Raw genomic sequence first — 17,077 nt, 5'->3', positions numbered from 1 at the left:
GGTTTGCTTGGAAGGTTCGCTACAACAGCCTTGCAGAGAAGTGTACTGCTTTAAGATGGCGGCCGTTTACTACGTCTGCATCTAGCTTTTTGTAGATGTGCTGCAAACGCTACCGCTACCGTAGTGCATCTAGTCTTATATAAATGATATCTACCGTAACATGTGGATGACGTACTTTTGTAGCAGCTTCAGGTATGTTGTTGTGTTTTTTTATCTCGTGGCATGAGTTGAGCTAGAGCCGTGAGTTGAGCATTGGCATTACCCGAGGGGCCGGGTAATGAGAAGCATGATGTTTAGCTACTCTCGCTCCGTTGCTCATTGACCGCGCGGCGCGCTGAGTGTGTTGTACTTCCGCTTTACTTGGCATATTTCAATAATCGGAATTTGGATGTTTGTGAATCGTTCTCGAATCTTCCGCGGCCGAATCGCGAATAATCTAAGAATCGGAAATTTTGCACACCTCTAATAATTAGCATAAGCAACATTATTTTCCTGTGCCTTGCTGGTCATATTAAACAGTAGAAAAGCCTTCTTTGTTATATGTTGTGTTGCTAAGAATCTTGTAAATCTTAGTAAATAGCTTATTACAGAGCAGTAAAATGTATAGTTGTTGGAGTAGCAGTTGTGTTGAACTTTGATAAAAGAAAAATGTTTCTGATTTTACATCGGAAACTGCCTGTTCTACAATTGTATTGGATTGTGTGCACAACCATGTAACTGAGATAAATCAATCAGCGCTTACCGTAATTTTCACACTATAAGGCGCACCTGACTATAAGCCGCCTCCCTCCAAATTTGGCACGAAAACTACATTTGTTCATAGATGAGCCGCACTGTACTATAAGCCGCAGCTGTCCTCACCATATTATGGGATATTTACACCAAAATATATTAACACTTTATTTGACAACCGCACCATATGACCTAATGAGCTACCATGAAGCTTTGAACCAACTGGCTGCAAAGTTTCATTGCTTCATGAAGCTTCATTAGGCCATCACTGCTCCCTTGGGGGAGACAGTCAACCTTTGCTGCCACCTGCTGTCAACACTGTTGTTGTCCAACATGCCTCTTAGCATGCACTGCAGTGCTACAGATGTATATAACAATCAAAATTCATATTCTGTGCTAAACATTTCTTCAGTTACTGTTACCAGTTCTTTCATTAATTGCTAGTTATGGTATTTGGTAACACTTTATTTTACAGTGGCACCCGAAGACTGTCATTAGTCAATCATCATTGTGACATGAGACTGTCATGAGCACTAACGAATGCTTATATCAGATGTCATTTAGTGTTGTCTGGCAAATTATCTCACTTTTAAAAGTACGTAAAAGATTTAAGATGCATATAAATGGAGTTAGTGACATAAATGACAAATGACACTTAATGACATATGTCATAAGTAAGGGTGTTACGGTACATGTATTCGTATTGAACCGTTCTGGTACTTGGTGCTCGGTTCGGAACAGAGGCATACCGAACGAGTTTCTGACGTAATGGAACCCTTACTTTTCGAGGCTGTGAGTCGATCGGGTTACAGTTTCTTTGTGTAGATTATATTTACTCTGTCTTTTATTTTCTTACTGTACCGAAAATGAAGCGAACCGTGACCTCAAAACCGAGGTACGTACCGAACCGAGATTTTTGTGTACCGTTGCACCCCTAGTCATAAGCATTCAGTATTGCTCATGATTGTGTCATGTCATACTTATAACAGTTTTACGACGCCGCTGTCAAATGAAGTGTTACCTATTAACCCAAATAAATCAACAAATAAGTCGCAGGTTTCAAAATGAAGGAAAAAAGTAGAGGCTTATGGTCCGAAAAATAAGGTAATTGCCATTTAAAAATTTGGTAACACTTTATAATAACTATCCGTTTTACTAGTTAATAGATCATTAGTAAACTGTTGATGAATGATTTATTGTTGATCTATGAAGTATTTGTTAACAGTTTGTTAAGCATTTACAGGGTGTTCCAATATGGTTGACCCCATTCTAAATGCCATGCTAGTTGATGGATCTATATACTATATACACTTTATGTTGAAGGTAATAAGTTTTATTGGTTAAATATACAAAGAAAAGTACAAATATTTTTGGTTCTATGGCAGATTTTCATAAATGTGCAACATGAGCGCTGCCTGCAAAATGCCTTATCAAAATGCCTTTTCTTTTGAAGTGAACGGCATTTCTTAACCTGAAAAGATAGAAATGCCAAACATTACACAAAAACTTGAAACGTTTGTACAAAAACTGTGTTTCAGGTTAAGAACACCCTGTAAATGCTTAACAAACTGTTAACAAATATTTCACAAATCAACAAAAAATCATTTATCAACAGTTTACTAATGATCTATTAACTAGTAAAATGGATAGTTATTATAATGTGTTACCAAAAATTTTAACCATTGCCCACCCCAATAACATTCATTCATCTTCCGATCAGCTCATCCTCACGAGGGTCGGGGGGTGAACGAGCCTATTTCAGCTAACTATGGGCAGTACACCCTGAATTGATTGCCAGCCAATCGCAGGGCACAAGGAGACAAACAAACAATTACGCACACACTCATACCTAGGGACAATTTGAAGTGGTCAATGAACCTGTTATGCATGTAACCACAGAAAACCCACACTGACACGAGTAGAACATGCAAACTCCAGACAAGAAGGCTAGAGCCCAAGATTGAAATCCTTAATCTTCGGACACTGAGGTGGACGTGCCAACTACTGTTCCACCATGCCGGCGCCCGATAACATAAATCCAAAAATCTGAGAGTTACGTTTACGTTTGTGAAGCTATTAAAGACATTGTCCAAATATTGCAGTTAATACAGATCACAATATGAGTAAATCTTTGTTCAGTTAATGCAACGTTTGATTTGATTTTCATTAGATGATGTACTCAATGTTGTGGATATCAATGTATGTGTAATGAGGTCTTATATCTGGTTCATCAGCATCTGTAGTTTCTACAATGCACACAAAGATACAAACAGGGGTATCTTTGCTCTGAGCTTTGCACTGGCCTGGAACAGATAGAAGCAATCCAATGAGGCATTGAAGGACTTTGCGCGCCTCCTGTGTCGCCTCATTTAAACTCAAACTGTCACCATTAACCCAAGTGATCACATGTGTTTGGAAATACTAGATTTCGCCAAATGAGCACGTGCGATTGCAAGCCTTATGGACAGCGCGAGGCGATCCCGCATTCCAGACTAAATCGCATTTAGGAGCGACAAAGATAATATTGATGAACCAGGCTGCATTTTTTGGGAACTGAGTCGTACCTGGTGCCGTGGCGAGACGGTCAGCACAACGCCTATGTGTTCACATTGCAGAAGAAACTTTTGCCATCCCGAGTTGAGTACGGCTCTGGTCAGGTCACGCGTGTGCAGTTGTGTGCTCGGTAATAGGATAAGATCTAGCTTTAATGGGACATTGCTGTTTCAAGCATTCAGATTGTGTGGGGCTAAATGTGTTCATGGTTGAATATACACCTACTCCATTCATCAAGTCTTCCAGGAAATGCTTGTGAAAGTGTCTTAAAAGTGGCCCAGACAAAGAGTTCATGGGTTGTGGAGGAACCTTTAAAAGTGTTCCCTTTGGGTCCCGAAATGACTAGCTAGGCCCCGATCTGACTACCTAGGCGCAGATCTGAGCCATTGCCGTGCCCCCTGCTAGCTGCGTGCTGGCCTGCCAAGAACGAATTGTGACAACAACTTGTGAATTGATGGACAAGAACTATTGCAGGATATATTGACCAAATTCACTTTAAACATACAGTACTTTGCAGGAATATGCTTCAATTAAGACTGCCTGTTGCAGGTTCCATTGCAGCAACTCACTAGTTGAGGTCCCAGGGCTCCAGACTAACATTTTTTACCAGAAGCACAGTGGCCCCTATCTTAAAATTTTATAAGGACAAGCAGAAGATTCAGGGGTGCACATTGAAACTCGACACGTAGTCTTTCTCTAACTAACTAACTAACTAACTTTTTAAACCGATAAATACTTTCATAATAATGCATAAAACCTATGAATCTATATTTTCTTCTCACTCATTTTTGACACCAACCTTCTAAGAAATTTAGGTTAACATGGGGATTTTTTAGAGAGACCCAGCCATAACAAGGATGCAGAGTGTCCCATTCATGATAAAAAAAAAAAAAAAAAGTTTACATACACAGTATATATATATATATATATATATATATATATATATATATATATATATATATATATATATATATATATATATATATATATATATATACTGTATATACAGTATATGGAAAAAGTTTTAAAAAGTAGAATCTAAAGATAGTCATTAAGTCAGAGGTCGGGAACCTTTTTGAGCAAGAGAGCCAAGATACCCAATATATTTTTAAAATGTGATTCAATGAGATCCATACAGTGTGTGTATATGTATACAGTGATCCCTCGCTACTTCGCGCCTCAAACTTCTCGCCCTCAGTCCATCATGGATTTTATATCAATAAAAAAAAAAAAAAAAAAAACAGATGAGCTGTCCCGCGCCGATCGCATAGTCTCACTCTCGCTACCTCCCTCCCTCTCCCTGCTCTCTGTTGGTCAAGCAGTGAGTGCACTGGAGTTGCTTATTAAATTTAACGATGATCGACAGACGTTTAATGTTTGGACTTGCCAGAGAAGAAAACTTCAAAGTGCAGCATGACTCAATCATCGTTTAACTTGTTAAACAGTTGCTGTGGCAACTCATTGTGTGTAAGTGAGTAGCTTGAGCGGATTTGAGCGGACTCAATGAAGCATTTAACCCTTAGATGCATAAGTGGGTCAAAAATGACCCGGTGAGGTTGTTTTCTTGAAATATCTTCAAAATGAAAAATTGTTATCAATTCATATTCCAGGTTTACCACAAAAAACATGTTTTTTACATAATGCCATTCAAATTTTTGAGGAACTTTTTATACATTTGAAGAAATTGTCATTTTTGTATTACTACCCTAAGCTTCCATAAGTGGGTCAAAAATGACGCGCATGCAATTTCTATGGAATCCAATGGGAATCTTTCATTCTTATCAACTTTGGCTGTCAGGAATAAATTTACCGTGGACCAGACAGACTACGTATGTAAAAAGTGACATCCCTTAAGATTACACAGCAAGAGCTGATACATGTACTGTAAGTATTATGTCCATATAGTATTTTGTGTGTGTGTGTTTCATGACTCTTTATTATTATTTGTCAACAAATTAACCTACTTCATTACTAGCTAGCTAACTAAGGCTAGGTTCATACCGCAGGTCCTAATGCACAATTCCGATTTTTTGTCATATCTATTTTTTTGGCGTACCCGTTCAGACTGCCTTTGTCCATTGAGCCTGTTCAAGTATCACACATGCGCTCTAATTCACAGTCCGAGATGCGCTGAGCAAACTGGCCCACATGCGCAGGAGCACTGACGCAGAGAGGAAACCGAGCATTGTCAGGCTTATTCTCAACCCATTTTATTTTTTTATGACTGTTGTCAAGCCCGCTTCTTCCCCAAAAGTCGCGTTCAAACTAGGCGCTAACGCTAATGCACAGCTGCACCGCTACCGTAGTACCCTGACTCTCTCGCTCTTTGCTGATGTTAATTGCTGCATGAATTCCAATTTGGGGGACTTGACAGTTCAGACCGCAGTCACATTCTGGAAAAATGTGGCCTCCATGGGATTTTATCCACATACGAAAGTGACCTGGAACGAATCTGAAAATGGTCCACTTTTATGCGACTTTTTCTGTTCATTCGAGTCGAAAAAACATGAAAAAGTCGGATTTGTGCAAGATTTACAGCTGAAATGGTCGTAAAGATGTAGGATGATGGAGAGGCAGTGACGGGGTTGGACTCAAGTGTCCGAAATTTCTGATGATGAGGACCCAGACTATTGTCCAGGTGGCAGTGGCAGTTGTCCACCTGGAAATCTAACTGAACAGGATCAATCTGACTCATAAGATTCCAGTTATGTGTCCTCTGAAGAAGAAAGTGTCCAAATCATGGCCAACAGAATGAGTTGGTAGGGCTCTTACTAGAGAGAATTACCTCCCACCCAGGGCAGAACACAGAGCCACAATATCCTCAGAAATCGGTCAGTGCCTCCACACAAGGGCTTAGCACCGCTGTCTCACCAAAAAGATGCATGGGAGCTCTTCATCATTGATGATAAAATACAAGGAAGGATGAAGTCTATTGCTGTTGTTTTTTTTGGTTTTGTTTTAAATGTTAATTGAATCATAAAGATATTTCAAGCATGAAATCATTGTTGTGTGGCCCTAAATATCATACTAATTAATATACAAGTGATTATTCTTCACCGATATGGCATAAAAACACATTGGTTCTAATATGGGCCATTTTTGACCCACTTATGGAAGAGTGTTGGGTCCAGTAAATTGTGCATCTAAGGGTTAATAAAGCCAAGCATTTTCCTGCTTTATTCTTGATTAAAAATAATTTGGTGGGACAGGAACATGTTTAAAATGTATCATAAGTATTACAGTTGAAATGCTTAAAAAAACATTTGTTAAAATATACCAGTCCTTCTAAAAAAAAATTAGCATATTGTGACAAAGTTCATTATTTTCTGTAATGTACTGATAAACATTATACGTTCATATATTTTAGATTCATTACACACAACTGAAGTAGTTCAAGCCTTTTATTGTTTTAATATTGGTGATTTTGGTTAAAAAGTCAAGAAAAACCAAAAATCCCAATCTCAAAAAATTAGCATATCATGAAAAGGTACTCTAAAGAAGCTACTAACCTAACTAACTCAAAACACCTGCGAAAGATTTCCGAGGCTTTTAAAAACTCCCAGCCTTGTTCATTACTCAAAACCGCAATGATGGGCAAGACTGCCGACCAGACTGCTGTCCAGAAGGCCATCATTGACACCCTCAAGCAAGAGGCTAAGACACAGAAAGAAATTTCTGAGCGAATAGGCTGTTCCCAGAGTGCTGTATCAAGGCACCTCAGTGGGAAGTCTGTGGGAAGGAAAAAGTATGGTAGGAAACGCTGCACAACCAAAAAAGGTGACCGCACCCTAAGAAAGATTGTGGAGAAAAGCCGATTCTAGACCTTGGGGAACCTGCAGAATCAGTGGACTGAGCCTGGAGTAGAAACATCCAGAGCCACCGTGCACAGGCATGTGCTGGAAATGGGCTACAGGTGCCGCATTCCTCAGGTCAAGCCACTTTTGAACTTGAAAAAGCAGCAGAAGCGCCTGACCTGGAAAAGCTTTACAGAGATGAAGATTTCATTTTTCAGCACGACCTGGCACCTGCTCACAGTGCCAAAACCACTGGTAAATGGTTTACTGACCATGGCATTACTGTGCTCAATTGGCCTGCCAACTTTCATAGAGAATCTGCATTACAGAAAATAACGAACTTTATCACAATATGCTAATTTTTGAGATAGATAGATAGAGATAGATAGATAGATAGATAGATAGATAGATAGATAGATAGATAGATAGATAGATAGATAGATAGATAGATAGATAGATAGATAGATAGATAGATAGATAGATAGATAGATAGATAGATAGATAGATAGATAGATAGATAGATAGATAGATAGATAGATAGATAGATAGACTATGGTGGGAGATGAAAAAAAAAACGGTGTGTTCAAATGTGTCTAAAAATGTTGGCAATAGACAAAATGAAGGCGTCACATAACAGCCCAATCACACTCAGAAAGTTTTTTTTTTTTCAAAATTTTTCAAAATGTGCTGAATATTATCAGCAGTCTTACTGTACACTTTTATAGACGCCTGGAGGGTGAAACCTGAAAATATTTTCCTCCCCCTAGAGGGGGTTTTACAGAAATTAATTAATAAGCACTGCTGCAGGATGTTTCCAACACTTATTCCACTATTCAAGGTCACACTAATGGTCATGTGTTTAATAAAAAAAAAAAAATCTATAAACAGTACAGTTCTGCTTGATTTTTAGTCCGATATCCTTAGAACAACTTTACCATTGTTGTCAAGTGACCTATCATGCACATTTTAGATAATGGCACAATAAAAAGTGTGTACGGGCAACAGCATTTCAAAAATAACTAACATTGTCCTACATCAACTTTGGGGACCGAGCTCCCACACAGGAAAGGAATAGAAAGCAATGTCTAGTGCGTCAGAATGTGTTTTAACAGATAAGGCATGCTGCTAACTCATCCGGCAAGAAGATAATGTTAATAGTTTTAGACTTGAAGAAAACACTGAAGTAAACCAGAGAACAAATCATCCACCAGACGCTGCTGAGAGGCCCCTGAAGTCTGTACTCGTTAAAGGGACGATACTAATTAGGAGCACTGCTGACAATCCAAATATTAGCTTTACGAGGCCAACACTTTGACCTCTACTGGTCATCACTGCAGCAGACCTCCGGTGCGTCAGCTCTCACAAGTTTGAGTTTAAGATGTTGTACAGGCTTGTGTGCTTTGGAGCGCTCACAACCGCAGGAGGTTAGGAAGACTAAGGCTAACGAACAGCAAACACTTGCAAAGACTCTACATTCCCCAGATTCTTATTGCAGAAATTGATGAGCACCGCTGGGCAAGACATGTCAACATTTTGGTTGCACAACAAACCGCATTTGGTGGCGCCACAAGTGTCTTCCGTTAAAAAGAAAATATTCATCACCCAGTTCTCACTTAGGTGGTGAAGGATGTTGGTAAGACACAAAGACTCGTTACCTCTCTCGCACTGAGCTCCGGTGAAGCCGTAGGTACACACACATCTGTTGGGAGCCACACACCTTCCTCCATTAAGGCAGCCATTTTCACACACCGCTGTGCAAAATGAGAAAAAAGTTTTGGTGACATTACATATTATCTTTTGAGTATACTGTGTTAGATTTCTTGCTTGATGTTAACCAACAACACACCTCTCAAAGTGATAGTGGGAAATTTAACGATGAACTTATAAAGCACTTTAAATGACTGCTAATTCTGACTCAGCAATCTGATTAGCCCAAAATTCACATTAAAACAAGTATCATCTGTTTTCTTTTATTTGGCAGCACTACTTTTTGCTGTTATTTGTGTTGGCGCAGTCAAACAACTGATTAAGTGCACACACACACACGCACAAATCATAATTTGTTATCACTTATTACCGTCAACTAATTAGCTCACAGCCATTGACGAGTACACTCGTGGGCTGATATCATACCTAAAACTGCTGGCAATAAAATTCTTTCCAAGAACAGTAATTTAATTTTATAATAATAAATAATCTTGTGTGTTGGATTTACAGTGGATGATATAAAATGTGTTGCTCTATCTAGAGTTTCATCGACATCTCAACACTTCAGCAAAATGCCATAAAAACTGAAGAAGAAATAATATACTATTTTTTGGCCTATGTTGCAAGACTGGTTTTCCTACATAAACACACTGAAAAGTTAATATTTTAAAAATATAACTGGGTGTTGACAAAGCCAGAGAAAGAACAGTAAATATAATGTCTCCCTGTGGGTTCTAATAATGTAACAACCACAATATAATGTGATTGTTAACTAATACCTTTCTGAGGATGTCAATTAAAACTGAGTCACAACGACATAACTTTGCACCTGAATCAAGTATACTGTAGCTGAAAACAAAGTTTGGAACCACAGCAGATGTTTTTTTTTTGTTTTGTTTTTTGTTTTTTTTTAAGAAGGCAACACTACATTCAGCCTACAGCGTACAGTGGTACGAAAAAGTATCCGAACCTTTTGGAATTTCTTACATTTCTGCATAAAATCACCATCAAATGTGATCTGATCTTTGTCAAAATCACACAGATGAAAAAAACTGTCTGCTTTAACTAAAACCACCCGAACATTATAGGTTTTCATATTTTAATGAGGATAGTATGCAAACAATGACAGAAAAGGGAAAATAAGTAAGAGAACCATCACATGTGATATTTTGTGCCCCCCCCGTGGCAGCAATAACTTCAACCAGACGCTTCCTGTAGCTGCAGATCAGTCTGGCCCATCGATCAGGGCTAATCTTGGCCCATTCTTCTCTACAAAACTGCTGTAGTTCAGTCGGATTCCTGGGATGTCTGACATGAATAGCTGTTTTTAGGTCATGCCACAGCATCTCAATCGGGTTCAAGTCTGGACTTTGACTTGAGTGTATTTTGTTCTCCTGAAACTATTCTGAAGCTGATTTACTTCTGTGTTTTGGATCATTGTCTTGCTGCAGCGTTCATCCTCTTTTTAGCTTTAACTGTCTGTTAACGGCCTCAGATTTTCCTGCAAAACATACTGATAAATTTTTGAATTCATTCTTCCATTAATGATTGCAAGTTGTCCAGGCCCTGAGGCAGCAAAACAGCCCCAAAACATGATGCTCGCTCCAACATGCTTCAGGGTGGGGATGAGGTGTTGATGTTGGTGAATTGTTCCATTTTTCCTCCACACATGACGTTGTGTGTTAGTTCCAAAAAATTCAACTTTGGTTTCATCAGTCCACAAAATATTTTGCCAAAACGTCTGTGGAGTGTCCAAGTGCCTTTTGCCGAACATTAAACGAGCAAAAATGTTTTTTTTTTAGACAGCAGTGGCTTCCACTGTGGAGTCCTCCCATGAACACCATTCTTGGCCATTGTTTTACATATAGTTGATGTGTGCGCAGAGATATTGGACTGTGCCAGTGTTTTCTGTAGGTCTTTAGCAGACACTCTAAGGTTCTTTGTTATCTCTCTGAGTATTGTGCGCTGAACTCTTGGCGTCATCTTAGGTGGACGGCCACTCTTTGGGAGAGAAGCAACAGCGCTAAACTTTCTCCATTTGTAGACATCTTCTCTGTCTGATGAACATTTAGAATTTTAGAGATGGTTTCGTATCCTTTCCCAGCTTTACACAAATCAACAATCCTTGATCGCAGGTCTTCAGACAGCTCTTTTGACCGAGCTACGATGCACATCAGACAATGCTTCTCATCAAGACAATGCTTTCCAGTTGTGTGTTTTATAGTGTGCAGGGCAGCTTTAACCCACTCATCATTGATTGAGCACACACCTGACAAATTGTTTGGTAAAAATTGGTTTTAATTGCTCTTTAAGTTTCCTTATGCAAAGTCTATGGCAGAGGGTTCACTAACTTATTTTTCCCCCTTTTGTCATTGTTTGCATACTATCCTCATTAAAATATAAAAACGAAATTAATGTTTGGGTGGTTTTAGTTCAAGCAGACACTGTTCTTAGATATGTGCTATTTTGACAAAGATCAGATCACATTTGATGGTGATTTTATGCAGAAAAGTGAGAAATTCCAAAAGGTTTAGATACTTTTTCGTACCACTGTATGTTGTTACTACTGGCAGTGATTAGATTCTATCAAAAAGGCTAACCAGGAAAAACAACTGTGACACTTACGTTGACCACAGTGGTTTCCCACGTAGCCTTTCTGACAGAGGCAGTGGTCCTCAGCACATGAGCCCCCATTCATGCAGCGGATGCTACAGTGCTGGACTGTGGGCAGAAAACACAGGTCAAATAAAAATGATTTCATGAAAAAAATTCTAAGCAGGTAAACAATGATCTCAGTTATCCTTTATGTATTAACACCTCCATTGGATCGATTAATAAAAATATCCTTGATCCAATCATGTCATTTTTACAGGATCGGAATCAGGTGGAAAAAAGCGGGTTTTGAAATGCATTTATTTGGTGCTAGTATTAACCCACCTGATTTGGATCCACAAGTTGTGGCGATTTGGCCAGTGGGGCAGGTGCACAAGTTGGGTCTGGAGCAGAAACCATCTCCGCAACTGCTGCGACATATGGCTGCAAAGAGCAATATGACGCACTTAGCAACACGCAATGTTACATTTCAAGGAGTCTTCATTGTGTGTGAGAGAATGTAAATAACGCATCTGCTACAGGTTTTGAATTTCACTCGTAGAGGGTGTAGTTATGATCTCAACCTCATCAACCCTCAGAATCTCATTGCGGCTACAGCACAAATGGGGCCCGATCTTTCTTTAACCCCAATCATGGTCATGTTGTAGCAGGCGCCACATGTTGCTGAGCTATTCTCTCATTTTTTTTACTTGCCGTAAAAGTGCACCAGTTACTGTTTTTAGTTGCTGCAAGCTATTTTTTTTTTCTCACTCCGCTGCCTTCTTTCCCACAGCCTGTTGTTGGCTTTGCAGCTCTGGTCAGGTAGAGTCCAGCCACTGACCCCTACTCCCTGAACCCCACTGCTAAACAATGTCATTAGAGACGTGACAGGCATCCTGGCAGCCGGCCGGCACGCCAGACTGCAATCATATGAGGTTAGAGCCTCTCAGACCTTCCTGTCTAAAAGGGGAGGGGGAGAGAAAGAGAACACAAACTATAAAAAGAAACATCTCAAAGATTGCCGCTGTAAATGAAGCAGAATTGAAAATTTCTAAAAGCTTGAGGTCATGTTGTCTGCTTTGACTCTCCTTTATAAACATCATCATCATCAACTCTCCACGGCAATGCCACTCCAAGTCATTTAGAAAATAAAAGGAGAATTGGAGCTAGAGTTCCAATCTACATTTTAATTTTTACTGTGGAATATATTTCTAACAGTCGATTCTCTTCACTTTGTAGTATTTCTTTTGGTCGTGTGTTTGCGTATGCTGGATTTTTGTCAGTCTTTAGAATCAGTGCAGAGCCAAAAAAATTTATGGAGCAATAACAACAACTTCGAAGTAAAGGGCCTTTTGTTGAATGCAAATGATTATTTTTTTCAGGTGATACTTACGGACAATGCACTTGTTTCCCCCAGTCAGAGTCTTCCAGCCTGGGCAGCAATAAGCATTGTTCCTTGAGCCGCACACGTTGGGTCTGTAAAGACACAGCATTATGAGTTCAACAATTCAGCTGTCAGACAAAAATGAAACCCTTACCAATATGGGAATCATATACTAGTCCTTCTAAAAAAAAATAGCATATTGTGATAACGTTCATTATTTTCTGTAATGTACTGATAAACATTAGACTTTCATATATTTTAGATTAATTACACAGAACTTAAGTAGTTCAAGCCTTTTATTGTTTTAATATTGATGATTTTGGCAAAAAAGTCAAGAAAAAACAAATAATCCCTATCCCCCAAAAATGTGCATATCATGAAAAGGTACTCTAAAGAAGCTAATAACGTAATCATCTGAATCAACAAATTAACTCAAACCCCTGCGAAAGATTCCTGTGGCTTTTAAAAACTCCCAACCTGGTTCATTACTCAAAACCGCAATCATGGGCAAGACCGCCGACCTGACTGCTGTCCAGAAGGCCATCATTAACGCCCTCAAGCAAGAGGCTAAGACACAGAAAGAAATTTCTGAGCGAACAGTCTGTTCTCAGAGTGCTGTATCAAGGCACCTCAGTGGGAAGTCTGTGGGAAATAAAAACTGTGGCAAGAAATGCTGCACAACCAAAAGAGGTGACCACAGTACCACACCCTGAGAAAGATTGTGGAAAGGGCCGATTCCAGACCTTGGGGGACCTGCAAAAACAGTGGACTGAGTCTGGAGTAGAAACATCCAGAGCCACCGTGCAGCATTCCCCAGGTCAAGCCATTTTTGAACCTGGAACAGTAGCAGAAGCGTCTGACCTGGGCTACAGAGAAGCAGCACTGGACTGTTGATCAGTGGTCCAAAGTACTGTTTTTCAGATGAAAACAAATTTTGCATGTCCTCCGGAAATCAAGGTGCCAGAGTTTGGAGGAAGACTGGGGAGAAGAAAATGCCAAAATGCCTGAAGTCCAGTGTCAAGTACCCACAGTCAGTGATGGTCTGGGGTGCCATGTCAGCTGCTGGTGTTGGTCTACTTTGTTTTATCAAGGGCAGGGTCAATGCAGCTAACTATCAGGAGATTTTGGAGCACTTCATGCTTCCATCTGCTGAAAAACTTTATGGAGATGAAGATTTCATTTTTCAGCACGACCTGGCACCTGCTCACAGTGCCAAAACTACTGGTAAATGGTTTACTGACCATGGCATTACTGTGCTTGATTGGCCTGCCAACTCTCCTGACCTGAACCCCATAGAGAATCTGTGGGATATTGTGAAGAGGAAGTTGAGACACCAGACCCAACACTGTGGATGAGCCTAAGGCTGCTATATAAGCATCCTGGGCCTCCATAACGCCTCAGTAGTGCCACAGGCTGATTGCCTCCATGCCACACCGCATTGAAGCAGTCATTTCTGCAAAAGGATTCCCGACCAAGTATTGAGTGCATCGCTGATATAATTAATTGAAGGTTGACTTTTTTTGTATTAAAAAAAAAAACCTTTTTTGTATTGGTCGGATGAAATATGCTAATTTTTTGAGATAGGGATTTTTTTTTTCTTGACTTTTTTGCCAAAATCATCAATATTAAAACAATAAAAGTCTTGAACTATTTCAGTTGTGTCTAATGAATCTAAAATATATGAAATTCTAATGTTTATCAGTACATTACAGAAAATAATTAACTTTATCACAATAAGCTATTTTTTTGAGAAGGACTAGTACTGTCTCACAATAAATGAAATCATTTGAAATTTGAACATCTAAGTAATTACATGTCCTTGGCAAATGGAGTTTAAAAGATTTCATGCTGAAAAACAAAAAAATTCCCAGAAAAAATGGATTAGACGATTTATCTATTTCAGTTACAACAATAATATCCCAGCAATACACCTGTAGTTAAATAAATTTAGATTTAAACAGTGGTTTCACATAAAAACTGATTTCACTTCATCTGAATTTTAGCTGCGTGGCAAAGTAATTAAGTATTTGTTCTATGCTGTAACAATAATTGATCTATGCCGTTGGTGTCCAAACTATGTCCCACGGGTCAGTGTTTATTTGCCCACAGGCCCCATAGCAAAGTATCCATCCATCCATAAATTATCTTCCGCATAATCCGGGGTCGGAACTGCTTTAGCAGGGACGCCTAGTCTTCCCTCTCCCCAGTCACTTCAAACAGCTCCTCCGGCCCGATCCCAAGGTGTTCCCTACTCAGCCAAGAGACATAGTCTCTCCTTGCCTGGCACAGCCAGACTGTTCTCCCTGTATTTTTCAGACACTGAGAGAATAGTCTGGGACCCAGCCTATTAACGGCCTCTCGAGCAAGTACAAAATCAGTCGTCAAATCAGATTCGTTTATTTGCGTGACGTGTTCTTAACAAGCAACGTCACTCTTCCGCGTCGGAAGTCGTCTCCACAACAACACAGATGGCGAACAGGAGAGCCAAGAATATGTTCCAATCCACGGTAAAATCAGTGACCAAAAACACATCGACACAGGTCATTGACAACAGTCTGTCTCGCGCTAGCCATATTAAATAAACTCCGCTCTCCTTGTATGTTTACTTCCGCGTGCAAGTCCCTCGTCGCGTTTCTAACGTCACATCCGCCCGTCGCTGATTGGTCCACTCCGCTGTCTGTTTGCTGTGGCTTGCTCCGCCCTGGAAATTCTATCCGCTTAATGGTGGCCAGACTCAATAGCTGGAACAGCTGTGAGTCTTGAGTACCAGGCTAAGTCTCTCCAGCGTGTCCTGAGTCGTCCCCGGGGCCTCCCGCCAGTGGGACATGCCCGGAACACCTCTCCAGGGAGGCGTCCAGGAGGCATCCGAACCAGATACCTGAGCCACCTCAGCTGGCTTCTCTCAACGCAGTGGAGTAGTAGCTCGACCTTGAGTCCCTCCCGGACGACCGAACTTCTCACTCTATCTCTAAAACCGTCACCCTGCGGAGGAAACTCATTTCGGCCGCTTGTATCCGGAATCTTGGTCTTTCGGTCACGACCCACAGCTCGTGACCATAGGTGAGGATAGGAACGTAGATCGACTGGTAAATCGAGAGCTTCGCCTTTTGGCTCAGCTCCTTCTTCACCACTACGGACCGGTGCAGATTTTTTTGACTTCCGATTTGATCCGATTATTTTCAGTGTTTTGCTGATACTGATCCAATATCAATTCGATGCTGATCTGATACCCATCATTTTTGGACCAGTAAAAAAAATGCAAAAAATAATGATAAATGGTAATGATACTAACCAGTAAATGACAGGTCATATTTTTGTATCAAAGTGAGCCCTGCTGGTACCGCCACAAGAAATGAACAACACTCTGTTACTATCATTAGTCTCTAAAGAAAAGTAGTCCAACCCAGTAGAGATGTTTGCCTAGTGGTTTAATTTACAGAAGCCGAAAAGTACAATCGTACTGAATACACACAAGACAACTGCTTTTGACCAAAATCAATACTGTCAAATACTTCAAAAATAGCCGTATCAGGCTGCGATACTCAGTACTATAATTCGTACAAACACTGTTGACAAACAGCTGTAAAAGAACATGCTACAAAAGGAAAGCCCATAACGTAACAGGTAGGGGTGTGACAAAATATCGAAATGGTGATATATCGTGATACTTTGTATCCCAAAAGGTTATCGATATGCTCCTGCAAGAATCGAGATATCATTTCAAAAAGGTGTCAATGTCTAAAAAAAATTAATGAAAAAAAAAAAACAAAAAAAAGGAATCAACAAGTTGCTACCAAAATCTTCCACCATAATACTGTCTCAGTTAACTCTAAGCCTGCCTTGACGGTGGTGGACACCCAATCCATTTAGAACGATCGTTCATTCGAAACCAGAGCATTCACAGTCATTCTGTCAGATTTTCAGAGCATTCATAGGTCACTTGCTGTTCATTTTAGGGCATTTCCAGGTCATTTCCTGTTGAGTTTGACTCACTGCCTATTCATTTGGGTGTTTCCCAGGTCTGTAACACAAAATGAATAGGAAGTGACGCATAAAATGAAAAAAAAAAAAATTAGTTCAACGATTATTCGATTATTTTCTGCGTCTTATATGGTATACTGGGGGAGAGATTCAATAAGCTTCGGCTTCTCTCGTCTGCCCTTTTCTTTTCGGGTTGAATTAATTGTAAACACATATAAATGCTGTATGGTTGTTTGGATTTGTCATGCCTGAAGGGAAAACAAATAAATAAATAAAAAGACCCCAAAATCAACAGGAAGCAACTGAAAATCAACAGGTAAATGACCTTAAATGG

General features: G+C 39.9%; 1 protein-coding gene across 1 annotated transcript in view; it reads right to left on the bottom strand.

Moving 5' to 3' along the window:
* fbn1 (fibrillin 1) overlaps positions 1-17,077 on the bottom strand; it is a 101,336-nt gene that overhangs the window by 67,551 nt on the left and 16,708 nt on the right. The window contains exons 3-6 of the mRNA XM_057835264.1: positions 12,772-12,854; positions 11,724-11,822; positions 11,412-11,507; positions 8,735-8,830 (exon numbers count right to left, since the gene is read on the bottom strand). Of these exons, the coding sequence (XP_057691247.1) occupies positions 8,735-8,830; positions 11,412-11,507; positions 11,724-11,822; positions 12,772-12,854 (374 nt within the window). The remainder of the gene's footprint in view (positions 1-8,734; positions 8,831-11,411; positions 11,508-11,723; positions 11,823-12,771; positions 12,855-17,077) is intronic.

The sequence above is a fragment of the Corythoichthys intestinalis genome, chromosome 1 (genome assembly GCF_030265065.1).
Source record: "Corythoichthys intestinalis isolate RoL2023-P3 chromosome 1, ASM3026506v1, whole genome shotgun sequence".
NCBI lineage: Eukaryota > Metazoa > Chordata > Actinopteri > Syngnathiformes > Syngnathidae > Corythoichthys > Corythoichthys intestinalis.
The sequence above is the reverse complement of the archived record's forward strand: the minus strand, read 5'-3'. Positions and strand labels throughout refer to the sequence as shown.